The sequence below is a fragment of the Rhinolophus hipposideros genome, assembly GCF_964194185.1.
Source record: "Rhinolophus hipposideros genome assembly, chromosome: 19".
Classification (NCBI taxonomy): domain Eukaryota; kingdom Metazoa; phylum Chordata; class Mammalia; order Chiroptera; family Rhinolophidae; genus Rhinolophus; species Rhinolophus hipposideros.
Window position 1 is genome coordinate 14,182,757 of NC_138065.1, and position 26,806 is coordinate 14,209,562.

Below are 26,806 nucleotides of genomic sequence, written 5' to 3' on the forward strand. Positions count from 1 at the left end.
CTTATGACACATTCAAATCACAGTTTTCAACTGGGCACTGCAGACAGTGGCTACTGCCTATTCATCAGAGAAAGAAGGGAAGGGCTTAGAAACAAGGGGTGGGCACCCTAGTGCCCTCCCTTAAATTACCCAGCCACATGTTATGCTCCCAGGGGACATGAGAAAGAAGAGAACACCGCAAAGTTGGAATCTGCTTTGCCAAATATTGAGCTCATCTTTTGGCCCCAGAAAAAGGATTTACTCAGACCCACCATGCTTGTAGTCCTTGCTGTCCAGGTGTTGAGGAGACTGCTGAAACCATCAAATAATTGCCAAGTCAGGATGGTACCCGGACGGCACTGTGTCCTTCCTGCCCCTTTCCCCCGTTCTTTCAAAATAACGTCTCAGTTTTATAAATTATTAAAGAAATAACATTAGAGATTAGAGATAGGTGGTGATCTCTACAGATTGGGTGCTAGAGAAGCATTTGGTTGCTATTCCCTGTGGAAGACACAGGAGATGTAAGCTGACGAGTTAGGGGCAAAGGGATGCGTGCTAGACGGTGTGCTGATCTGCCCCAAAGGGGGCCCTTTTTCCCAGTGTGCAATAATAGGTCAGGTGTGAGCATAAATAAGATGATATCGTCAAGCACATAGCACAGTAGGTTTTTAATATTCAAAACAACCTAATGAAGTTGGTACTATCATTACTGTACCACTTTATAGATGGAAAAACTGAGGCATTGAGGGATGAAGTCATTTGCTCAAGGCCATTTGAGTCAACAGCCAGGACCTGTGTTCCAGGCTGCTGGTGTTGAGGTCAGCCTGCGTAGGTACCAGTCACACTTACAGAGTGTGGCTGGGGCCCCCACGCACTGGCTCTGAGGCTGCTGAAAACTTTGCAAGAAAAGCCAAGGGTATAAAAAACTTTGCAAATAGGACTCAAGAGGGAAAGAGTCAAGTTCAGAGGCGTGTGGAATGGGAAGGCGGACAGGTATTTTAAATCTCATTGGAGGACCTCCCCTGTCGTTGACACCTGTTGTTTTTGCCTGCCCAGCATCCACTGCTCCCTCCTCTGGCAACAGAGCCTCTGTGGGAGGATACATCCCTTCCTGATTATATTCAGTTTTGGTGGGACTGACAAAGGAGGTGGCCAGCGCTTCTCTGCTAAGGCATGGATACATGTCCACGTGAAGCCAATCAGATGCTCTCCTGGGTAAGTGGGAGATGGGGTGAGGGAGTGAGGACACTTAGCCATGACTGGGAAGTAAGGAAAGGATAGGGCAGGAAAACTCCTCACGGAAGTGAGGGCTCAGTAGGGACATTTGGTCATTTGACTCTTCTGAGTCTCAGTCTTCTCATCTGTAAAATGAGAAAGTTGGACTTAGGCAATTTCTAATTTCTAAGATTCCTTCCAGTTCTAATATCTTATTTTACGGCTGGTCCTTGCATGGAAATCTGTTCTTTCTTCCACCTTTTTTGCCTTTCCTTCAAAATGGCACATCTCAGCTTTTAAAATAATTATTAAACTAATACACATTAATTCTAGAAAAGATGAAAATGCAGACCAGAATTTTTAAAAATATCTGCCATAAGTCCACAAAGCAGAGATTACTTCCTGTAACATTTTATTGTATTTCTTTCCAGACTCTTTTACTATACATGTGCATGCGTTTTTAAACACAAAATGAAGAGCATATGGTATGTGCTTTTGTATTCTGACCTTTTTGTGTGTATGTGTGTTTACATTTTAGGTCACAAGCACTATCTATCTTTAATGGCTGCACCATAGTTTCTTTAAACTATGGTTGGATATTGACTTTTGTCCAGTTTTTCCTTATTTTAAATTTCACTACAATGAAACTTTCTGTGTATCACAGGTTATTTCCTTTGGATAGATTCCCAAAAGAATATGAATTTCTTTAAGATTCTTGATCAAGAAGAGATATTTCTAAGAGAAAACAAACATTTCTAAGTTTTTGTTTGTTTGTTTTTACTTTTTATTACGGTAAATTTCAGAAATATATATATTTTTAAAAATCAGAATAGAATGACACCCCCGCCATGTACCCATCACCCATCGTCAGTACTTATCCATTTCTACCATTCTTGCCCATTTACCTCCATCTACTCCTCTCCACTTGAAGTTATTTTTTCATTTTTCTTTTTTTTTTAGGTAAAATTTGTATACATTGAAATCCACAAATCTTAACTGTGAAATTTGGGTAAATGCATACACTTGAGTAAAACACTGCCAGGGCTAAGAATCACTACCCAGAGACTTCTGGGGAGAAGGGGACAACTCTCCTGCCACCTGTGCCCCACAGACAGAATAGACAGAGCCAGCAGGTGTCTCACATCCTGAGTCTTAGCATCACGGAGCCACTGCTGCAGAAAGTCACAACCATCCAAGGAAGCAGGGTATCAACACGACTGGGGTTTTTCTTGGCTGGGACAGGGCCTGTGTCAAAAAACAGGTTCTTAAGTAAATCCGGATATTGATTAGAGGCTGCCTCCGGCTCCTCCCACAGCCGCAGGCTCCTCCCCTTCTCCTCTCACCGTCCTTGAAAAGTGGATCCTTTGGAGAGAATGTCAAGATAGAGGCCGGGCGAGCAAGGCAAACACCCAGCTTGGTACAGTGGGGTCAGTAGGTGTTTGTTGACTTAGTCGCAAACACCTCTTTGCTTGGAAAGCACCTCACACAGACAAGGAGAAGGTCCTATTCAACAGTCTCACCATCAAGGAGAGACTAGCTCTTTGCTGCGCGGGAAGAATGAGATCATCCACTTACCACAGTACCAGGCAGACCATAGAGAAATGTCAGAATTTGAACTTTCGGGTCCCAAATGAGACTTTCTCTTAAGTCCAGCCCTAGATTGAGCGTTTCCTGGACTCTTTTCTTTTGTTACTTTGGAGAGCCCTGAGTAGGTTTTGGGTGGACGATCTGGCTGACGCTTCTGGTATAGTGACCTGGCTTTGACCTATTGTGAAGGGTGGGGTGGAAGGCACACACCTTTCTTGCAGTCCTCCAGCCTGTCAGACTGGAGGTGGCCGCAGGGCTTCTCCCTCTCTCCCTCCCTCCGTCCCACCCTCTGCCGGCCAGGCTGTCCACTCAGCAGCCATGTCTTCTGGGCCTTATGGCTGGGACATCCCAGATCTGGAGCTCTCGTGCCTAAACCTACTCTGCCTGATGATCACGACGGCCTGGAGATCAGGTTTAAAATAGAGTCCTGGGCTCTGCCCACTGAGATTCGAGTTCCCCTCCAGATCTTTTTCTCCTTCCTCCCTTTTTGCAAAATTCACTCTTCGAGGCCTCAAGAGTTCAGTATTTATCCCACTCGGAAGCAAATCAGATAAACCAATCTCCCACAAGGCAGGGGTCCTTAATCTACCGTCCTTGGACCTTTTCCTCCATACAGGCAGGCAAACTGTCTGCAGTTTTCAACAGATCCACTAAGGAGCCTGTTAGACCTTCCTCCACACAGAAAAAAACATGAAATTCTGCCATAATGTATTAGTAATTTAAAAAACAGCTTAATATTTTACCAGACAAAAGCTGTTCACTTTATTATTTTTTTAAATTAGACATTCAATATTATTTTATATTAGTTTCAGGTGTAAGCTGTTTACTTTTTAACAGGGGGCTGAAATACTTTAAGCCAGAAATTCTCAAATTATGCTGTGGAGACCAGGGTTTTTGAAAGCCAGTCCCTTTGAAGGGGAGTGGGGATTCCGGATTCCCCCGCTTCATGGAGCAGTGTTATTTTTAAAATCTATTTTACGTGTTTATTCTTCTCAGTTAAGATTTTGTTGAACCACAATTTTCACACACAAAAAGTTTAACACGACAGCCTTAAAAGCAAAGCGCTAGAGGTGCATTTGTAGGCACTGAGGCAGACTGGGGGGGTCAAGGACGCCTTTTGGCCTTCACCTCACTTCCTTCTTTCCTCTACCTACAAGCAACGCCCCCTGTTCCCCAGAGCAGGCCCCACTCCCAGCAGCAGCCAAAGCAAACAGACCCCAAGCAGGCTGTCCCCTGCTGGCTGGCCTCGATCTGTGGGCTGTTGCCTAGCAACAAGGTGCTGGGAGCCCTGGGGCTCCCAGTTGAAGCAGTATGGGGGGGCCTGGCCTTACGTTGCCCCATCTTTCAGCATTTTCTATTCTGCTTTGGGTGTCCAGCTTCCATTTTGATCAAACACAGCAGGGACACTGCTCATTCGCCCAGGCAGGGCCTGCTTTGCTGGATTGGCCATGGACACATCTCACTAAGCAGATGCCGGGTCTCTGCATCCAGCTGGGGCAGTTTGGGTCACCATGCTCTGGGCCACGCAGGACGGTAACGTCCATCCTGTCCGTATCTTGAACTACCTGTCCATGTTAGGCACAGCTTTGGGCTGGGGCGGGGAGGGGGGGGCTGGGAGACACTGACAGGCTAATGCGGGAGGTGGTACTGGGGTGATGACCGCCACCATTAGTGAGCACATGTGAGCACCAAAGCACTGGGCTCTGAGCTGGGCACTTCACAGGCATTTTCCCTCATAGCCCCCACAGACACCCGATATCCCTACTGCTGTGACCTCCTTGTTTATAATTGTAATCTGCCCCTCTGCCCCCCTTCCTCTCACTGAGCCTGAAATCCTGAATGACTTCTGTTTTCCATAGCGCTTACCACTTTCAAACACACTTTATAACTTAGCTATTCATTATGTATATTGTCTATTTCTGTCCCCTCCAGACCATGTGTAAGCCCCATAAGAACAGGGATCATTGTTTTTATTCACCACTGTAGCCCAAGTGCCCAGAACACTGCCTGACATAGAGTAACCATCGATGAGTTATTTGTTGAGTGACTGAATGTTGGGACAAGGACATGACTCCAGAGCAGTTCTGGAGCTATGCAAAGTGCTCTGGATTAGAGCCCAAAGATCTAGAATTTCCTGTCTTCCTGCCACCCCAAGCAGCATGATTGTGGACCAGTTATTCAATATCCCCATGCCTCAGTTCCCTTGCTCATAAAACAGGGATGATAACACTCTGCTAAGATGATTAAAAATCCTCCCCAAAACTGACTAACATCAGCCTCTCAGGACAATTAGGAGAGTCTGTTCAGGAAAGCTCTTTGTAAACTGGTTTAAAAAAAAAAAAAGCAGAAGCATCAGCCAGCTACTGCTGTGACTCTGCCTGGAGAGGCTCTCGGAGAGGGTGCCCAAGCCTTCCTCTCCTCTTTCTGGCATAGGGCTGGAGAAAGGAACCCGGTGACATTTTTGGCCTAACAGTGATGAGGACAGCAGCAGAGACCTTTCCCAGTTCCCCCTACTGTTTACTGCATGCCCTGACTCACCCTCTTCTCTGATGTGTCTTCTCATACATATGAAACAACATCTGTCCCTTTTCCACTTTTTCTCCCTTAGCAAATCCCCCAGAGCTAATCTCTCCAAGAGAAACAGGCTGGCCGCTGACATTTATGACACTTGGTAACTGTGGCTGCTCTGTCAGGGACAGAGGGATTTTCAGTATTGCTTTTCATATATCCCTAAAATCGAAATGGCTTTGTCGCCAGGAAACAAAATGTTCCTTTATAAATTCCAATCCCTTTCTGATAGGTGAGAGTTTGGTACACACATCCGTCTACAAGGCAGGGCTTTATGAGATTGTATTTCAAAGGTGTGTTTTTCTTGGTTTTTTAATGAGATCAAAATGTTCCATTAATCTTTTTTTAACCTGAACTTTTAATCATACATGAAAGAAATAAGCCAGATAGGTCCTGGCCTACACAAAACTCTCCAAGGACAGCTTGGTGTTTGGATGTGTTAGCTGTTTATGATGGAGAACACACAGGACGGACTCCCAGGCTTTGTTCCCTTCTCTCCTCCAAGCCACTCTCCAGGCTACAGTCAGAGTGACCCATCTGAACTGCAAAACAATGTATCACTGTCCCACTGTTGCCCTCAGAGTAAGCATCCGATTCCTTGCAAGGTTTACAAGGGCCTTCACTCCCCAGCCCCTGCTTATTTCTCCAACCATCTCTCTCTTTATTCCAACCGTATACCCCCACCATCACACTTTGAAATGTTGCCTACTTTACCTCCAAGTAAGTCAGCTAAAAATATTCACTAAGTATATGGTGAGGGGATACAAATTTGATCAAGGCAGTCTGGCATATACAGGGACCACTGTGTACAGTTGTAGAGGTTGTGTACTGCACAATCCCAGGGCATGCTATTCACATAACAGAATGTCAGATACTATTGTACAAAATACATACCATAAAACAGACCGTGTAGAAAGACCGTGTAGAAAGTAACATATGAGAAATAGCATGCTTTAAGAATTTTTTTAAAAGAGCGATTTCTTTAATGCCTCCTAGTTTTCTTTTTATCCCCAGTCCATATCTATAATCTCTGGCTTAAAATTCAACTCCTCCAATCCCAATGTGAATAATTAAAATTAATCGAAAGGAACCCCTCGTAACTTGTGTTTTATACTTTGATTTTGTGACAATGCTCATTGTTCTCTAAGCATTCTCCTGCCTCGGATTTTGTTCTCCCAGACAGAGAAGCCTATGGTCAGGGTTGCATCATGTCTTCTGTGTACCCCCAGTATCTAGAGGGAGGAAACCTACTTCAGTAGGAAGTCCAAAGGCAGCAGGGCTGCTTCCCGCAGGAGAACTAGGTAGGTGGAAGGGGACAGAGGTGGGAAGAACCCTTACTTTTTATTCTGTATCCCCTTATACTTTTTGAATTATCATGTAGATGAATTACTTGTTCAAACAATTTTTTAATGAAGTATTTTTAAGTTAATGCCTTATTTATTTATTTGATTAGTTTCAGGTGTACGAAAGAACATAATATTAGACATTTACACCCCCCACAATGTGATAACCCCACCAAGTCTACTACCCATCTGACACAGTACATAGTTATTACAACACCATTGACTATATTCCCTATGCTGTACTTCACATCCCGTGACTATCTCTCTCTCTCTCTCTCTCTCTCTCTCTCTCTCTCTCTCTCTCTCTCTCTCTCTCTCTCTCTATCTGTCTATCTGTCTATCTCTCTCGATAGATAGATAGATAGATAGATAGATAGATAGATAGATAGACAGACAGACAGACACACACTCACACACACACACAGACACACACACATGGTGCCCAAAAAAGTATACACATTTTAAGAAAGGAAAAAATTGTATTAAAATTACACTGATGGTAACCACTTTGAGCACCTCTTGTTTTTTTTGTGTGTTTTTTTTATTATTAGTTTCAGGTGCACAAGACAAGGTAATACTTAGACGTTCATCGTTTGATCACCTCTTGTAATTGGAGAAGTCAAAAGTGACTTGAATTCATCTTTTGTTATCGGTATATATTGAGTATTACAACTTTAATACAATGTTTTCCTTTCTTAAAATGTATATATATATTTTTGGGCACCCTCTGTATTTGTATACATTTAATTATAGTTGACATTCAGTATTATTTTATATTAGTTTCAGTGCCTCCCTTAGAGAGGAGCTTTTTTTAGCAGGATTCTTGCAGCTGGGGTGTGGAGAGTACCAGGTGGGGGAAGCCTGCAGCAGCATTCACCATTCTACGCAGGAGCTGACTGCCATTGTGTTTCTCAGGTGACTGTGACCCATGAGAAAATGTTCTTTAGAGGAAATATTAGGGAATCAGGAAGTCTTAGCCTGCTGGTGGAGGGAAGATGATGGAAATGGTTTCTCTACTACGTTTGAAGTCTTATCTGTGCCTCACAAAGGGATCTGATAAGCTATGGGCGCTAATAAGTGTGATGTGTTGAGTGCTGGGAAACAGAGAGGCTGAATACACACCTGGTGCAGGCGCCTCTTGTCCTGTAAAATGACAACTGTACTGGTGACTGGTGTAGCTTTGGATATCTGTGATGTTTGAAAAAGTTCTGAATAAAAATCCCAGGCCATTCTCTGAGACAGTCTCACCCTAGGCCATTGCCAAGTGTCACCAACTGAAATTCTGGCCCAGCCTTCTGCCATCACTGGGAGACTGGAGATGGGTGAGTAGAGAACCAACTCTAGGACACCAGGCCCCTCTGGCCAACCTGATCCTAAAGGTAGTCAGAAGCCCAGCTCTGCTTAGCCCAGGCTCAGCTGCAGCCGAGGACCAAGATCTGGAGCGGGGTTGGGTGGAAGTGTTTTCGGGCAGGTGGTTTTAGAAAAGATTCCCAGCAGTTGACCAAGTTTCTGCACCAGCAAAGTCCAGTCACTGTCCCACAAAGCCGGAAGCTCGTCACTCTGGGCCTCAGTTAATTTCACCTTCATTCTAAAAATAGCTAAGAAATCAGAAAATCTGTACACTTGTGAAGGAGGGAAGAATGCAGATCTTTCTGGGGTGCCCTATATACTTTTTGAATTGCTTACCATGTGGCTGGCTGTATTACATGTTCACTAACCTCCCCCACCCCCCCAAGAATGGCACAGGTTTACAACTGAGCCTCTAAGTAAAAGGGTCAGAAGAGAGCATTGCCCCCTCTCCTCCCACCCCACAGAAGGCCCTTCCCAGCCCTCCTCACCCCTCAGGTCCCACCAGTCCCAGCTGAAGCATTCTTTCCTGGTCCTTCAGGAAACCGTCCCTGGTCCTTCTGGGAGGTGAGAGCTCTGTCCTCCACACCACTCATGGACCGATTATCTAATCTGCCTTGCTCTGTTGTTACTTCTCAGTCCTGGTCCCTAGTAGATGGTAAAGTCTCTGACTCATACTTCTGTGTGACAACCCCTTACATGTCCAACTGTGCTTTGCCTGCAACAGACACTCCACAGGTATTTAGGAGAATTTCATATTATTTTGGAATTCGAGCTCTTCTAATCCACACTCCGACCTCATGCAGAAATCCTGCTAGAGACCTGATAGGTGGTGAGAGCTGTTGGTTAGCTGAGAGATTAAAAAGATCTAGAGGCAGAGTTTACTCTTGTCAGAGCATTTAGTAATATTACCTACACTGAAAATTACAAGCATGTTTATAAAAGAATTCAAATAATAAAGGGATGGATGGGATAAAAAGAACAGTTCTCCTTCACCTTTCCTCAATGCACCCTCTGAACGATGGGACGTAATACTTCACAGTACCTATAGTGGTCTGATAGGCCTGTCCAGAAATTTATTGTCTCACAGTTCTGGAGGCAAAAAGTCGGAAATCAAGGTGTTGGCAGGGTTGCTTCCTTTTGAAGCTGTGAGAGAGAATCTGTTCCATGCCTCTCTCCTAGCTTCTGGTGATAAACAGTGATCCTTAGAGTCCCTTGGTTTGTGGCAGCAGAACTCCAATGGTAACATGACATGGTGTGTGTGTGTGTGTGTGTGTGTGTGTGTGTGTGTGTGTCCCAATTTCCCCTTTTCATAAAAACACTAATCATTGGATTAGAGCCCACCCAAATGACCCCATCTTAATTTGACTGTATCTGAAAAGACTCTGTTCCTAAATATGGTCCCATTTTGAGGTGCTAGGGTCCCCAGGGGGTACTCTAAGGTACATAGGAATTTTTGGAACACATAATTCAACCCATAATATTGCCCATGCCTCAAATTTTCCATCTAGACAAGGAGGAAATCATAGCTATTGGTCCCATGCCATAAAATTTGAGAATAACTTTTGCACACATAAAAAAGTAAAAGCAAACGCAGAATCACATTACCGCCTGTGAGGGAAGGAAATGAAATTGATGCTTATCAGGCATGTCTCATAATCCTTGAACTTTGCAAATTTCACCTCTTTATCCTTACGGCCACCAAAATTCCTTGACATCAAAGTCTGTCTTATCCACTGTCGCGTCCCCACTGCCTAGCGTAGAACCTGGTGCTGCAATAGTCGTACAACAAATATTTGTCGAGTCAACAAACTCTGTGGGGTAGATATTATTTCCCCCATTTAAGGATGAAACTGGTTCAGAGGTGCTCAGGCACATACGTGCCCCAAAGTCACACAGCGGGTGAGTCAGCTGCAGGATTAGGACCTTGTCCTTTCCATTAAACTGAAACCAGTGGTTCTCCTAGTGTGGCCTCAGGACCGGCAGCCTTTTCACTGACCCACTGAATCAGTACCTCTAGGGTGAGTGGGGCCAGCAACCTGGGTTTTAGCAAGCCCTCCAGGTGACGTGACAGCTGCTCAGTGTAGGAGCCCCTGCAGCCAACAGGAAGCTGGCTGCAAGGAGTCAAGAGTGGGTGTGGAGTTCGAGATTGGCTTGGTCACTGTTTTTTCTGAGTTGCCTGTGCAATTGCAAGATTTCCAAAAAACCTCACCTTCTACTCCAACCATTGTTCCTGTTTTATATGCTGAAAAGTTACATTACCCACTGTTTTTTAAAAGGAGGGAGAGAGAGAGGAGTACCCATAGATAATTCTTTAACTAGGAAATCTTTTTTTTTCCTCTGCTGGAAATAAGACATCCTGGAGCTCTGATGAAAACACCACTGAGAATTCCCAAATTCAGTTTCAGCTTCTCCACCCAGAAAAGAGAATTGACAGTTCTCTCTAGGATAAGAGTGTCAAGATGCTTTGAAAGCTGCCAAAGGGCTTCAAAGTTGTATGAAGTAATGATGAAGGCGGAACTGACTCAGCCCCACAGAATTTCACCTGCACAGTCATGAAAGAAGAGACTAGAAACACAGGTACAGTTGCCGACTGAACAGATATCCATGTCTTATCAGGAAACCAACAGAAGACAGTCATAAAAGCCAGCTGTTCATCCTGAGGGTTTTAGTGACAGAAGAGGGTGGGAGCCGGACGCCAGCCACACGGAGAAATCCAGAGCCCTGTGAGGCTGAGAAGGCCTGTGCAAGGCCCAAACCAGGGTTCCCCGCTTGGGCTCCGCCTGGAGAAGGTTGTGAGGCTTTGCAGCTTAAAATCTGCAAAGCATGGGAAGCTAAAGCCAGAGGAGGGCAATCGTGCCATTGACTCACCTGCAGTGTTTTCCTTTGGGAAACTATAATATTGCCCATTGTGGAAAGGGTAGCTGGGCTTGGGGGAAGAGGAGCTGGAAGAAAGAAAAGGATCTAAAGTGCCTAAGTTCACTTTCCCATACAGCTGCCACAAGGCAGGAAATGAAATGCTCCTTTTTGCCAGAATAAAGTTGGTGTCCACGTTCCTCTGCTCCCTCCCACAGCCCCCCCATACCCCCCCCATGGCCAGGCACCTGACAGTGCTGGAGGCTCTGGCAACCACCACACACAGATTTCCAAAGGCTTCCCTGGGCCAGCCTGTAGCACCGTTACTGGGAACTGAGTCCATCCACATCAGCACCTCTCGCTTTGCAAAAACAGAAATGGCCTGGGTCCAAGAGTGAAATTTGGTGGAAGAAATTAAGGCAGGAGGCCATTCTCCCTAATTTTCAGGAAAGCCTCAGATGATCCCTCCACTTTTGAGCCGTCACAGGAGGAAGCAGGACAAATCTCCCACCTCCGTATTTTTGTATCTACCGACAAACAAGCCATCTCGCCTTTCCTTCCCACTCCTAGCAGTGCCAACTTCTGTAATGGTTAATAGATAGTAATTAAACATCATATCTACTGGTATTTCAATTTGAGGCCAGAGGAAATGGCTCTGGCCATGTGAAGACACAGGGAGACACGCACCGGTGAAAGCATGTGACAATGGAGGCAGAGATTGGAGGGAGGCAGCTGTAAAGTCAGAGAACACCACGGATTGCTGATAACCATTAGAGAACCTAGAAAGAGGCAAGGAAAGATTTTTCCCTAGAGCCATCAGAGAGAGCACGGCCCTGCCCACACTTTGATTTTGAACTTCTACTAACCTCCATGACTGGGAGAGAATACATTTCTGTTGTTTTAATACACCTTTCTTGTGGTGCTTTGTTACTGCAGCCCTAGCGAACTAACGCAATTAATCAATGTGCATATCTTATTATTTCTCATTTCTAATTTCCTTCAAATTGAGTATGATGATTAGCTCCTTTGATAAATGAGTCTCACAGCTAGTGAAGTTCCACCTGGGATAGACTCCAGAGGCTGTGCTCTGCCCACTGCGCCTTCCTCTCTGGCTTCATTCCATTATGCACTTGATCTCTATTTGTAAGCCCTTGTTCCTTTAAAGGCTGTATGTGCCATCAGTGTTGGCTTCATATCAAATAATAACTCCTCTCTGTCTCTTTTGCTCCATTATGCCCCATAAGCACTAGGTGAATGAATTATTTTAAAGTCGAGAGGATTAAGAATTTAAAATAGAAGAGAAAACTTAAGTGTTTAGTGGAGTAAACAGGACGATGGTCCATGATCTCAATAGGAAATCTGTCACTGATGTTTTCAGACTGATAGCACTCTGATAATACCTGCTCCAGGTACCAGTATGGACAGTATCTGTCAATATTCCTAGGAGGCATAAAACACAGAAAGGGTATAGGGTGGAGGAAATGAATGTCAGAAATAATGAGCCATCAGGTGATCAAAAGAGTACTTCTTATCCCAGCGATAGGGATTCACTCTAGAAATAACGAGCTTCTCATTATCCAGGGTAAAAGTATTCTCTTTTAAACATTTGCAATTGTTAAGCAACATAACCACCATAAGGAGAAGCACCCACTCAGTTATTTTAGGGCGGTGGTGAGATGCCTTTGGTCTGGATGGCCACTAAGACCACCTAAAAGCAGCGTTTATGAGGTCACAATTTCCCCCCCCTTTTTCTGCCTCACCTCCCATTCCGGTTCAAGCCGCTGTTTCTCAGTCTAGTTGTGTAGGACACAGCTCCCTGGCCCATGCTGGTGTTATGAGCCTTGCGCTCCCCTGGCTGAGGCAGCCGGTCGGTTGGTGGGCTGCTCACAACAGCCAATGGCAGCTCTCATCGGCTGCCGGCCACTCACGCTGGCCACCAGCCACTCATGGCAGCATGCGGTAGCCCACGGCAGCACACAACAGCTCATGCTAGTTGCCAGCCACTCACGCTGGTCACTGCCGCTCCTGGCAGCACGCAGCAGCCCACAGCAGCTCACGCTGACCTATGAGGTCACAATTTTATATCTAAATGACACTCCCCAGAGGGAACCAACCTGTCGATCAACTTGATCTTCAGTTGCTCCAACTATAAAGTTAAGATTTTCATAGAGATGGGATATCAATTACTTTTCTTTAAAAACCTTAGTTTTTAGGTTATCTCAAACTTAAAAGGATGTCTCCTCTTGCAGAGAAGTTCCCGAGATCTATTTGCACGCTCCCAGCGGTGTCACCTTTATCTGCTCATACTCATTCATGCCCACTCTCTTCAGTTATTCATCATCTGACTAAAATGAGAGTCAGTTAGCGATTGCCTGCATTAAAGATGATCGAGCTCGCTGATCACGTCACACATTCCTCTGACATCTTACCCGAACCCATCTCCACATGGGAAAAATGAGCTGGTGACTAAAAGAATCAGGAGTAGTCTTTTAGATAACCCAGGACTAAAAACTCTATATGTTCTTTTAAAAATCTGCCTCTCCCCACCCCATAGCTCTTTGCATCTTCTGATTTCCTGCTAACCTGTTACTTACTTTGTATTTAGGCACAGCCCTTACTTCTTTTCTTTTACAGATGATTTACATATCTGAATAATATTTATAAATGGAGGCTCTAGTACTAATCTTTTAAATATTTTTTACAAGGAAAATAAGTTGACCCATTAATTTGAAATTTATGAAGCATGTAGTCTGTGTATAGCACAGGGCTTGATGTGCCTGATTTTTCCCACTGCTATTCTGAGCCAGAGCCATCCTTAGGAGAATTTGAACAAAGCCAGATATAATTGATGCTTCCTTTATCTTTTTTTCTTGGTGGCTTACTAGCCACTCTTTTATTTTTATATGATTGGGATTGGAGGGTGAAGTAATCAATTTCAAGCAGAAAATGAGCCAATTTCAGTTTCCTTTCTAATTCAAAAACAGTTTTCCTTTCTTATCTTGCATGGGGTACGAAGAGGGATACTTCAATTAGCATGCAGGCTTATTACATTAAAGTCCAATTGTTATTATTATTATTACCTTTTATATTGTATCATCAGTAAGATTCAGATTTAGAAAATCACATTCCAAGTCTATGAAATTCAATCTATTTTTTCACACTGTATTGTTCTGGGGGCCTTCTGAAAATGCCTTTAATAATACATGACAAAATAAAGAAGAAAAATAATTGAAAAACCTCATGTTGGACTTCTCAGACTTAAAGGAATTTGAACAGGGGAGAGCCTAGGAAACATGAAAAATATATTTTTTCAGCCGCTGTCACACACTGACTATAATGATCTGTTCTGTGCTTTATCTGATTTGACATAGGAAGAGAGCTTAAGGAGAAATGTGACAAACAGTACAATTTTTATCACTTAGCAGAGGGACAATACAGACTGAGGAAAAGCTATGAGTTTGACCAACAAATTATTTTCAGAACATTTGGCAAAATGAGTCATCAGGTCCGTCTACCTTGACTGGGACCAGCTGGCAGCTTGATAACGGTGACAGGCTCTCTAGCTGGGCCCTCCGTGTCTCAGCGATTCCCAAGTGGGAATGAACTAGGCGGCAGCGCTCACTGCCGAATCCTTCTGACTGCAGATGGAGAAGACTATTGCTGTCTTTTAAATTCCAAGTGCCGACTTGACATACATCTATCGAAATATGAAACACTTAGAGTCTTTGACCCGCAATTTCTACTTTTAAGAATTCATCCTACAAATAGACTCAAACAAGTCCGTGTCAGTACACGTAAGAGGATGTGCACTGCAGCGCGGTTACCATGTGATGACTGGAATGGACCTTTTGTCAACTTTCTGTTTCAATAAATGATGGCACATGCATACAATGCATCACACTTTAGTTGTTAAGAATAACGATATAGAGCTATAGTAATGAAAGCAGTAAAACACAGCCTAGGACAGATATTCTGATCTGATTTGTACAGAAAATAAAAATAGCAGACAGATGTGCTTGTATAGACATAAAACATTTCAAGAATATATTTCGTCAAGTGTCGAAAGACCCCATCTAGAGCTCCCAAATGACCTCAGAGTTTCTGGAAGTTATTACTACAAATAATAGGTAGAATGCTTGCTCATTCTGTAGCAAACAGTATAAAAAATCCCTATACATCATTCGTGTTCTAAATCCCTTCTAAGCTGCTTTCCCCTCCACCTAGCCAGGAGTAAAAACTCTCCACTCTTTGCACATGCTATGGAGTCTGGGTGAAAACAACTTCCAGGGGTGGGCTTCTGGTAATTGGTAGCATCTTAAGTCTGAAGAGATCCTCTTAGAATAAAATAGAAGAGTCAGTAGCTAGGAGATGGCCACTGCTCTCCACTCTACCTGAGAGGAGACTAGGTTATAGAAATGGCTCTTGGGGAAATGCGCTCTGGGCACATCTAACCCCATATGCAGATTTGGTGGATTCATTTACCCTTTAGATATTCCCTTTACACGCTCTGCCAAGCCCTCTTTCCTCTCTTACATCTCCCCACCTAGGTCGTCCTCGGGGAGGACTCTGGCTTGCAAAGTAGAGCTGATAGTCACACACAGCCACTCCAATTGACTTACAAATGTGGTTAAGTGCTAGTAAAGAAAAGTGAAAACTATGCTGAGAGATTATGACAAGGAGACCTAATTTAGACGGGAAGGTGAAAGCAGGCCTCTCTGAGGAGTGGGTTTAAGTGGCGAGCTGAGGATTGGAGGAGTTCGACAGGTGAAAATGAACAGACAGTTTTGCAGGCACAAGAGAGTCTGGTGCTAAAGCAATGGGAAGAAAGCCAGTGTGGCTGGGCAACATAATTTTACACTTGTAAAGTGGGAAAAAGTATATCCCCATTTTGAAGTTTCAAAAACTGCTAAAGAAAGACGGGAGATTTTAATCAAAGGTCCCTGGGGACATGTGTTTGTTTAAAAGTTGTCATTTACTTTTACATTTTAAAGTAATATAGGCTCATAATAATACTACCCCACACCATTTCCGCTCCTCTTTCCTGCTTTATTTTTGTCCATAGCATCTTTACCATCTGATATATATTTTTACATATACACATATGTGTGCATCTACAGAGGGTGCCAAAAAATGTATACACATTTTAAGAAAGGAAAAAACTGTATTAAAATTATGCTGACGGCAACCACTTTGAGCACCTCTTGTAATTGCAGAAGTCAAACGTGACTTGTATTCATCTTTTGTTATCGGTATATATTCGTATTACAATTTTAATACAGTTTTTCTTTCTTAAAATGTGTATACATTTTTTGGCACCCTCTGTATATATAGTTTTTAAAAATTGCCCACCTCTTCTGTCTAGATTATAAACACTTTAAGGGCTGGTATCTTTGTATGTTTTATTCATTTCTGTATTTCCAGTGCCTACCACATAGTAGATGCTCAAATCTTCCTAAGTGAATCTCCACTTTGTAGATGATGAAACTAAGACAGATTGATTAGCCTGTCTGAGGTTACTTGGCTGGTAAAAAAGCAGGAGCTCCGGCATCTGGGCTTGTAACCACCACGCTATTTTCTGCATGTCCATGCTAACAGTCCAAATTGTGCAAAGGGTATAAGCTGAAAAGTAAAAGTTCCCCTCCCTCCTGCAAATTCCCAGAAGATCTACAAGTATAGAAAAAAGTCTGGAAAGATGTAACAAAATGTTTACAGTGATATTAACCAGTTATGAAATTTTGGTAAGTTTTATGTCTTTTTTTGCATTCTATATTTCTTGAATTTTTAGAATAAGAAAGTATCATTGTTACAAAAATAATAAAACTATCTAAAATATTATTCAGTAGGTCAAAAGGGAAGAAGGCGGTCTGGAGGTCAGTCCCATTCCCAAATCAATACTTGTATGCTTTCCTTGACTGTGATATTTCTCTACTGTGCTATAGTTTTCTTGCTGTATTCCTGAAGCAGTGATCTATACGAACAGATACAGTGATTAAAAGTTCTCAGCTGTCATCTTTCCAGCAAGATGCTGAAAATATATAAAACATCCTGTGATATACTGTAAATTAGTTCTCCTTATAATAACCTCTCATCATATCTTTCACTTTTCTGTCACATCATTTAACCACATTTATAACTCTAAGTCAATTGGAGTGGTTATTTGTATCAACTCTGCTTTTTTACAGTGCTATACTGTATACACGGCAACGAATTCCTTCCATCCCTCTATGTTCTCCTCTTAGAATGTGACTTTCCAGGGCCTCCTATCAAGAGGTGAAGTCTGTTTCATGGCATGTGACTTAAATTAGTCAATAGGACATTAGCAAACATGACACAAGCAGAGGCTTGAAAAGAGCTTGCACATTGTTGGGGCTTGCTCTCTTACTGCACTTGGAACTCTGAGACGATCGCATAAATGAGTCTAAACTAGCCTGCTGGAGAATGAGAAGCCACCTGGAAGAGAACCTGGGGACCCCAATCAACAGCCTATCAACTGTCAGACATCTGAGCGAGGCCATCCTCCATCATCTAACTTGCAGTCAACACACCAGCTAACCACAGTCACATAAGGCCTAACAGAGATCAGCCAACTTGCTCCAGACCAGAAGGACCACCCAGTCAGCCTACAGGGGCGCAAGGCTCATAATACCAGCATGGGCCAGGGAGCTGTGCCCTACACAACTAGACTGAGAAACAACGGCTTGAACTGGAGTTGGGGGGAGAGGTAGAAGAAAGGGGGGAAAAACAAACAAACAAATATGAATATATTTTTATAAAGGTCAAAAATAAACAAAACTAAAGTTTTTGTTTAGGGATATATGTGTGTGTGTGTGTGTGTGTGTGGAGAGAGAGAGAGAGAGAGAGAGAGAGAGAGAGAGAGAGAGAGAGAGAGAGAGAGAGAGAGAAAGAGAGTGAAAAGATAAGGGAACATTAAATAAAAAAAAGATAAGGGAACATAAACCAAAATTTGGGACAGCAGTTACCTCTGGGGCTGGAGCTGGGGATAAGCCTCAGGAAGCTTTGTGAGCATGGATTATGTTCTAGTTCCTAAATTGGGTGGTGAGTTAATAGCTTACATATGTGTATGCATATTTGGTATGTATTATTACATAAGTAAATAAATTTAAATAGTGAATGGAAATAAGTAGAGAAAACAAATATGCTCAAAAGTAATGAAATAAAAGAAATGAATATTAAAATAACAGTGAGTTTTTTTATGCTATAAAGTTGGGAAAGATGAGAAAAAACTGTGTTGTGATGATGGTAGGGAGAAAAAATCTCATGCACTACTAGTAAGAGAATAGACTGATTACAAAAACTTTTGGAAAGCAATTTAGAAATACAATGAGAAGCCTAAAAATGATCTCTCATCCAGCAATTCTATTTCTAGGAATTTATTCCCAGAAAATAATGACAGATGTGCTGAAAGGTGTATATAAAAAGAGACTCATCTTTGCAATGTTCATAATAGCCGAAAGTTAGAAATAACCTATGTGTTCAACAACAGGGGATTGTTAAATAAATTCTATCAGTGGAGCTCATGTAATGATTCATCTATTACATTCATTTATTGAGGGCACCCAATGTGCCAAATACTATTTGGGGTGTTGGAGATACAGCGCTAAACAAAACACAAAAATCCTTGCCTTCATGGAGTGCTCCTGAGGAAGGTCAGAAATAGTAAGTAGATAGGAGTGGTAAAAAAATCAATCAAGGGGACAGAGAAGGAGCCACCAAGGGGATAGGAAAAAAATACCCAGGAGAGTTGGTGTCCTGGAAGCCAAGAGAAGAAAATGTTCCTAGGAGGGGAAGGTGATCATAGCTCTACCACATGCTGGAGGTAAAGTTCAATTTGGATGGAGAAATTACCATTGGATTGAGTAAGAGCAGTTTTGGCAGAGTTGTGGAACTGAAAGTCAGCTTGGAGAGGATTCACGAGAGAAGGGAAAGTGGATTTAGAGAGTAGTTATAGACAAGATGTCCAAGGGCTTTTGCTATAGAGGGGAGCAGTAAAATAGGGTGGCAACTGGAGGGGGAAGGGACACTCAAGAGAACTTGTTGGGGGTTTCCCCCCCTATTTTTTAAGGTAGGAGAAATAATAGCATGTGTGAAGATTGATAGGAATGGTTCAGTAAAGGGGGAAAATGGATGACGTGAGAAAGAAGGAAGACCTGCTGAATCTACATTAAAAAGTGAGAGTGGATGGGCCTAAAGCAGGTGGTCAAAGTGAAAGCGTTGGCAGTAGAGATTAGCCAGGGTAGTTCATCCAGTTCCCCATTAAAATGATGTCAAACAAAACCATTTAATGACTTAGAATGATTTCCTGTTTAGTTTTTAAAAAAACGGATCATATCTGAAAGCTCCACAGCACCCCAGTTTTCTCAGTGAAGTCTCCCCCCTAACATTGTCCTCCCTGCACTTAAGCCAACCAGACTGACCTTCCTTTCAGTGGTTGCTCTGGTTCGAGGAGTCCGACTGGACCCCTGGCCTGCAGAACACAGCCCTGACCTCCCAGCACTGCCCTGAAGACCAGTAGTGGCCTGGGGTGCAGGCCCTGCTCATCCAGTGTGAACCCTGACCAGATGTGTGTGATCCCTAGCAAAGTCTTAATCACACACAAAAAAAAAAGACAAAAGAAAAAAAAAGTGAAGCCTTATATTTAATGGCTACCTTCCTTTTAGGTGTTTTATGGGTGTCATGAGTGTTATTTCACAACATGCTTCTGTACCAATGTACATAATTCTCCTGAATGGAAACCAGGCTTATTTATGTTGATAATTATATTGATGAAAATAATAATTCTAATAGCTATTTATTATGGACCCACCGTATTAGCTGGACGCTGAATCTCATGGAGTAAATACTTCAAAACTATTCTTCAGTTTTAGAAGGGAAGCCATTTAGGCATCTAGATGAAACTATCACCTATGTAGTTTCAGAATACAGAACCTTGCTAAATCAACAGATTTGGGTAATAGAGTTTGGGTACACTTATAATTGCTTTTTTTTTTTTTTTAAATCAATAGGATGACTTGGTTTAGGTCCTAATAAAGTACTTCAGGAGAATATTCCTGAACTGTTGTTTTAAAAACAATGAAACAAGAAGAAACCAACTAAAAATAAAAAAAAAACTTTGAACTTCAAAAAAAAAAAAAAAACGGATCATAAAACAGTAACAAGCACCATATTTATGAAGCACTATGCTTAATTAAATGCAAAAGTGCTTTGCTTAATCCTTCCACCAAACCATAAAAGACCATAAAAGAACTAAATTATTTGTTTTCCAGATGAAAAATTGAGGCGAAGAGAGGTGAATATCTTGCCCCACATAATGTAGCTGGAATGGTGACTAGGATTCGACTGCAGGTGCCAGGCTTGCATAGCCATTACTCCAGGCTAACACTGTCCCATGGAAACACAACACGAGTCACATACAAGATTTAAAAATTTCCAGTAGGCACATTAAAAAAAGTAAAAAGATACAGGTGACATTAATTTTAACACATTTTATTTGGATAATATCTAAAACATTATCATTTCCACATGGAATCCATATAAAATATTGAGATATTTTACATTCTTTTTTCTGTACAACTGGTCCTCAAATAATGTCATTCCATTCAACATCATTTTGTTCTTAATGATGAGAAAAAGAAATTGATTCTGTGTGGAGTTGGCATGTTTTCCTCATGTCTGTATGGGTTTTGCGTGGGTTATCCGTTTTCCTCCCACATTCCAGAGATGTGCATGAGGTGAACTGGCACGTCTACACTGTCCCAATCTGACTGAGTGTGGGTGTTGGTGTGAGTGGCTCTGACATGGAAGGGCGTCCTATCCAGGGTGGGTGCCCACCTGGTGCCCTGAGCTGCCCGAATGGGCTCCAGCCACCCTCGACCCTGAACTAGAATAAGCAAGTTGAAAAATCATTATCTTAGTGGTTTCTATCAATCTTACTTAAATGTATGTATAGCTCATGTTTGTTTCAATGTTTAATATTAGAAGTGTTTTGGGTCTTTGTTTAGAAGTTTAGTGATACTTTTGTAACCAGAAATATGCCCTAGGAACTTAACTCTTGTTTATATCAATTAGCCTGTGGTAAAACTGGTTTGTTATCCGGCGTTTTGCTTCAAGTCGCAGTTTCTAAGAACCTAGTGATGATGTTATGTGTACTGTACTTACTGTACTGTCTTCCAAATCTGACATGTACCAGTAGCCATATCTCAGGTGCTCAAAACCCACATGTGACTGGGTGGCAACCGCGCCCAGACAGCACAAGTTCAGACTCTGAACTGCTGTACTCTCCGGCTGCTCTTTCACAAGTTCTATCAACTTTTTCCTCAGAATATCTTTCACATCTACTCTTTTTTCCTTTTCAATTCAACCGACTTTTACCACCATTAAATTTTTAATTTTGTACTGCTATAAAACCATGTTAATTATACTTTCACTAAAAATCTCACTTTTTTTTTTTAAATTGGGGAATATTAGGGAATGGTGTGTTTCTCCAGGGCCCATCAGCTCCAAGTTGTTGTCCTCCAATCTAGTTGCAGGGGGCGTAGCCCACCATCCCCTGCATGAATTGAACCAGCCAACCTTGTTGTTAAGAGCTCGCGCTCTAACCAACTGAGCCATCCGGCTGCCCTAAAAATCTCTCTGTTGCAACTAACATTTATTGAGTACTTACCATGCACCAGGAACTGTTCTAAACAATTTGCATGTACTCTATTAATATTCCCATCTTAAAGATGAAGAAATCGAGGCATGAGATTAAATCTCCTGAGGTCATACAGTTGCTTGAGTGGAGGAGCTGGAAATTGAACCCAGCCTGTCCAGTTTTAGCCAGATATCATGCTATGCAACAACCGTGTTGCATATGTATACATATGTATATGCATATGTAAACATAATGTATAATGTTTAATTATACATTAAAATGATAATTTGAGTGATAGGATGATAGTTGATTTTTACCATCTTTTTATTTACCTATATTTTCCAATTTTTCTGCAAATGAAACGTATCACTTTTGTAATTTTTAAAGTTCTTTTTTAAAGTAAAGTCAGGTGATTATCAGACTGATTCAGTTTTACTGTTACTCTTACCTTGAGACAGGAGAATAGACAAAATAACTCCTTAGATGTCTTCAGATCTCAAGAATCTATTATTCTTTAACCCCCTCTGATAGTAAACAAAAACAGTCCACCTTACTACTCTATGTCTTGATAAACGGAGAATTTTAATTTTCTCTCTTCACCAAATGTGGCAGGATGTTTTAAACATCCAACCTTGATGGTCTCCAACCAAAGGAGTCATTTTAAATCTTGTGTTTTGGGTGAAATATTTCCTGAAAGCTCAGGGATCCTGACTGTTTTCTAGATCATTTTTCTGTGGAATTCAAATCTTGAATAATGTGTTAGAACAAATACAGAAAAAACTGGAAAAGTCTAGAAGCCATGATCATACTGTGAGGGAGTGTGCCAAAATCTCAGGACTTGTCCCACCTCGTATAGGGGCTGATCCCAGAGAAGTCAGAACTACGAAAGCTGGTTACTCTTTCCCCAAAGCTGTTCTTTCTGCATCGTGGCGAGCAGCTCCTCCCGTTCTCCCACTCTGAAATCCTGACAGAAATCCTCCGCTTGCCCCTCTCCATCACCTTACTCTTTCAATCAATTGCCAAATCCTCTCACCCCTACCTTCAGCACATTTTTCACATTAATCCTTTTCCCCTTATCCCACTGCCACCATCTCAGTGCAGTCCCTTTGTTAACCTTCTCCTTGACCTCAGTAAAATCTTCTGAACTGGTCTCCTTGCTCCCATCTCTCTGTTCTCAGCTCTGGCCTACTGCAACCATGCTTATTTCATATTCATGCTAATCCACTCTGAGCAGGCTGCCATCTGTGCCAGAAATCCTTCAGGGATTCTCCACTTAGTCTCTGATTCTCCTACCTTGATTTCTAGTGTAACCACACTTATGCTACATTCCCAGGATCTTTTACATTTTCTACCTGTTGACCTTTCCTCAGGCTCCTCTCTCTATCTAGAAAGCACCCACCCCCCATCCCTGCTCATTGAAATTCTACTGATTATTCCAGAAGCAGGTCAAGTGCCAACTGCTTAAATACGTTTTATTCCTTTCCTGTCAACCTCTATATTGCCACTCCTGCACTGATTACCACATGTTCACCTTACATCATCATTTATCACGATTTGTGTACTTACCTTTTCTGCCTACCAATATTTCTTAAGCACCTATGACATGTCGAAGGTATGTACTAGGCACCTGTGTTACCTAATTTAATTTAATCCTCACAACAGCCTATGAGATCGGTATGACCATCCCCATCTTACAGATCAGGAATCTGAGGCTGTCAGAAGTCAATAAACTTGCTCGAAGCAGCATCCTTACTAAGTGGCAGAGTTATCATTCATTCAACAAATTTTATTCCAGTCCATGTCTGCCAGATTCCTCAGCCGTACAGGCTTTTCCATATAGACTGCGAAGTCCCTTTGGGGGCAATTAGCACTGAAGCCTGAGGAAGAGGCAGATCTGTTAAAGGCAGATCTGCTCCTCTCTCACTTGATTTAGTTAGATTCACTGTGCTATAGGAAATGCTCTTTGGCTCTCAGCACTTAGCCTGGGCTAGCACAGGGAGGGCTAAAGAAATGATTCATGAAGACAAACACTCCACAGGGTGTTTAATGCCACTGGTGACCCTGATGATTGGAAAACTGTTGAAGGAATGCCGAGCCCCACTCACGTTTAGCGATCTAGAACTTGCTATTCTCTGCCACAAGGTGAAGCCACATGCTAAACTTATCTGTTCCCTGATTAGACCAGAGGGATTTCAGAAACAGATTTCAGAAACAAGGCTGGAACAGCATCGTTGTCATAAAAGTCAGCCCTGCATGGATAAGGATCCCTGCCTTTAACACTCAGTGGAGACTCACAAGAAAGTCACAGGAAGATTAAGAACAGAGAAGGGTTACCCTACTCTGAATTGGATTTTTATCATGTAGGGTTGGAAGCCCTGAAACTTGTTGGGTCAGTTCACATTGCCAAATGAAGAATATTATAATAATGGGTTTATTCTCTTCCTTACTATTTTGAAGTCAAGGGTGTTCAGCGGCCACTGTTTGCTCAAGGAGAGTGTAAACAGGATTTGCTGACGCCCATGGCCAATGAGCATGAGTCCGAAGACACTTGCACTCTGGCAAGGGGTGTGGACCTACTGGTAAAGAAACTGAACGGGAAAGGGGGTTAGGTAACTCTAATTCGTGTTTTATTTGTATTGTTTTCTTTCAGTCCTCAAAACAATTCCTTTGAGGTAGGTGTTATTGAAATACCTATTCTACAGATCCAAAAACTGGGTGGTAAGTAACAGGCAGGGACTGGAACCCTGCTGTGTTGAGGCCCACAGCTTTCTACCGTCCTGAGCTCATGCTCTGTGGCAAGACCTTTCGCTTAGGCAAATGTCAGTCATTTAAAAAGGACTAAAGGCAATATTTATACACAAGTTAGAGTTCTCAAGTGTCCATATTCTTCTCTCCCTCCAAACCAAGATGATACGACGTGTTAAATTTCTTAAATGTCTCACATTTTCCATCATTAACGAAGTTCTCAACAAGAAGTGGTAGTTGAACTGTAAGATTCTTACCTTCTACTCAGGAGACTCCCATGTTGGATTCTTAGGCAAGTGGGATTCTTTGAACTGGTCATCTTGGTTGGTTAGAGACCACAAGCAACCAAGGCAAGTAAGTCAGTTGCTGACAAAATCATCCTGTTCCCGGCCACCTCTAAACAGGTCATAAAGTAGCTGGGTGGAAGTGTAGATGGCTCAGGACACGCAGTCACTGGGACTGATAAAAGTTACCAAAAGTCCCACTGACTAGAGTCACTTAATTGTGTCATATTCATCAATGCAAATATCTTTATTCACACAACAATCCTCAGCTCTCCCCCTTCCTACTTCTTCATGATCTGTTATGTCGTAGGTAGTCTAATGGTTGGAACATCTTCATAATAATATTTTCCCATATAGGATGGGGTTGTTGTTGCTACCATGTTTCCCCTAAAATAAGACCTAGCCGGACAATCAGCTCTAATGCGTCTTTCAGAGTAAAAATTAATATAAGACCCGGTATATTTTATATTATATTATATTATTATATTACATTATATTATACCTGGTCTTATAGTAAAATAAGACCAGGTCTTACATTAATTTTTGCTTCAAAAGATGCATTAGAGCTGATTGTCTGGCTAGGTCTTATTTTTGGGGAAACACGGTAACCAGTTAACACTGACAATTATAAAAAATATTTCAACCTCTCAAAACCTTAGCCAAGTATAACATTTGGGACTACTTTTACAGGACTAGAGTCTTGATGCATTACTAAGTTTTTTACATCTCACAGAGATAAGCAGAACAACTTTTATTTTGCCTTCCCCCGTGCAGTTCTTGTAAATATTTGTTGCTGCCTCTGCCATATGGTTAAAAAAAGTTACTCAGAACACAACCAAATATTATTATTTCAATACTATAAAGACTGCTGAGTTTCGTTACTTCTTAATACCTTTTTGTATCCCTCGGAAAGAACATTCAGAAGGCATTTTTTGGCTGGAAGACATTCATTACTTATTGTTTGAATGCTGAACATTTTAGAAACATCTTGGAAAAGACTTATGACATATGTCAACAGAGGTCCAGAGAAGGAAAATAGAGATTGGCAGAAAGTGAGATCTTACAGAACTCAAAAGTCTGGTCAAAGCTGGTTCATGTGCTGTCAGGTATACTAAGCAAAGCACATGGGGAGACAGGTGATGGGATCTTTCAGTCCCTCCTGCACATTTCCTACCTTTACACTCCTTTTCTGAAGCCATGATAAAACCACAAGGATTCCCCTTTCACTCCACTACTTTCCTCTGGCCTTCCTAACTCTTTTCTTACCCCACTTACCCTTTCCCACTTTCTATTTTGCCTCTCTGTTGATAATCTTTTGTTTTTAGGCACTTTTGAGGTAATTTCACTCCAGCTGGAAAACAACCCGTGTCTTCTCCTTCCCTTATTCCCGGGTCCAGAGACCCAGATGCCTCCTGGGCTCCTTAGAGCTGGGACCTTTCTCCCCGAACCCAGCAGGCCAAACTGTAGGTAGGGACGATCTGTTTCATGAGTGTTATAGTGAGCTGACCTCTCCGTGACGCCAATCTGCTGTCCTCCCCACCCCCGTCCCCAAAGAAACCTAAACTCCGTGGCCTCTGAAACTAAACTGTCTGTGCCTAGGTCCCCAAGGTCTCCGCTGGGATCCAAGATTTTTCTGACTGACGGGGGGTCGGGTCCGGGGGGACAGTACCTCTTTGCAGGCATGAAGCTCCGGTCCCGCTCCCTGAGTCACCTGGAAGGCGGTCCCAACCCAGAGCAGGAGCCGCAGAAGCCGGAGTGTGCGCCGCTCAGTTCTTCCCCTGCCTCGGGCAGAGGGCTGGAGGCTGCGCCCAGGCTCAGCCATAGCGTCGTCCAGAACCGGCCCCAGCAGCGGCTCAGGTGCTGCGGCTGCTGCTACCGCGGGCAGAAGGCAGGGAAAAGGGGAGGGAGATCACGGGGGGGACGCGAGGGGCTGGGCTCGCTTCAGTCACCTCCCTGCGGCTACGCCAAGGCCGCCCATCCTTCCTCCTTCCTCTTTTCTCCTCCTCCTACCCACGTCGCCTTGGCAACCGCCTCCTCTTTGCCTCCGCGCGGGTGGGGCAGGGACCACGCGATGCTCTGCCGCTCACCTGCGGGTCTCCATGGCAGCCGCCGCCGCTGGCTCGCGCCGCGTGGGAGTGCGCGCGCGCGGGGTCTGCAACCGGCCCCACGGGCGGGCACAGAGCTCTGTTAAGGACGCGGCGGAAGCATCCTCCAAGCCATCGCCACCAAAT

The 26,806-nt window shown here is 43.0% G+C and overlaps 1 protein-coding gene across 6 annotated transcripts in view; it reads right to left on the reverse strand.

Annotated features, from left to right (window-relative positions):
- ELAPOR1 (endosome-lysosome associated apoptosis and autophagy regulator 1) overlaps positions 1–26,586 on the reverse strand; it is a 61,134-nt gene extending 34,548 nt beyond the window's left edge. For all 6 annotated transcript variants that reach the window (XM_081025057.1, XM_081025055.1, XM_081025058.1 and 3 more), the window contains exon 1: positions 26,245–26,586. In XM_081025057.1, the coding sequence (XP_080881183.1) occupies positions 26,245–26,397 (153 nt within the window). In that variant the 5' untranslated portion in view covers positions 26,398–26,586. The remainder of the gene's footprint in view (positions 1–26,244) is intronic.
- Positions 26,587–26,806: the final 220 nt, after the last annotated feature.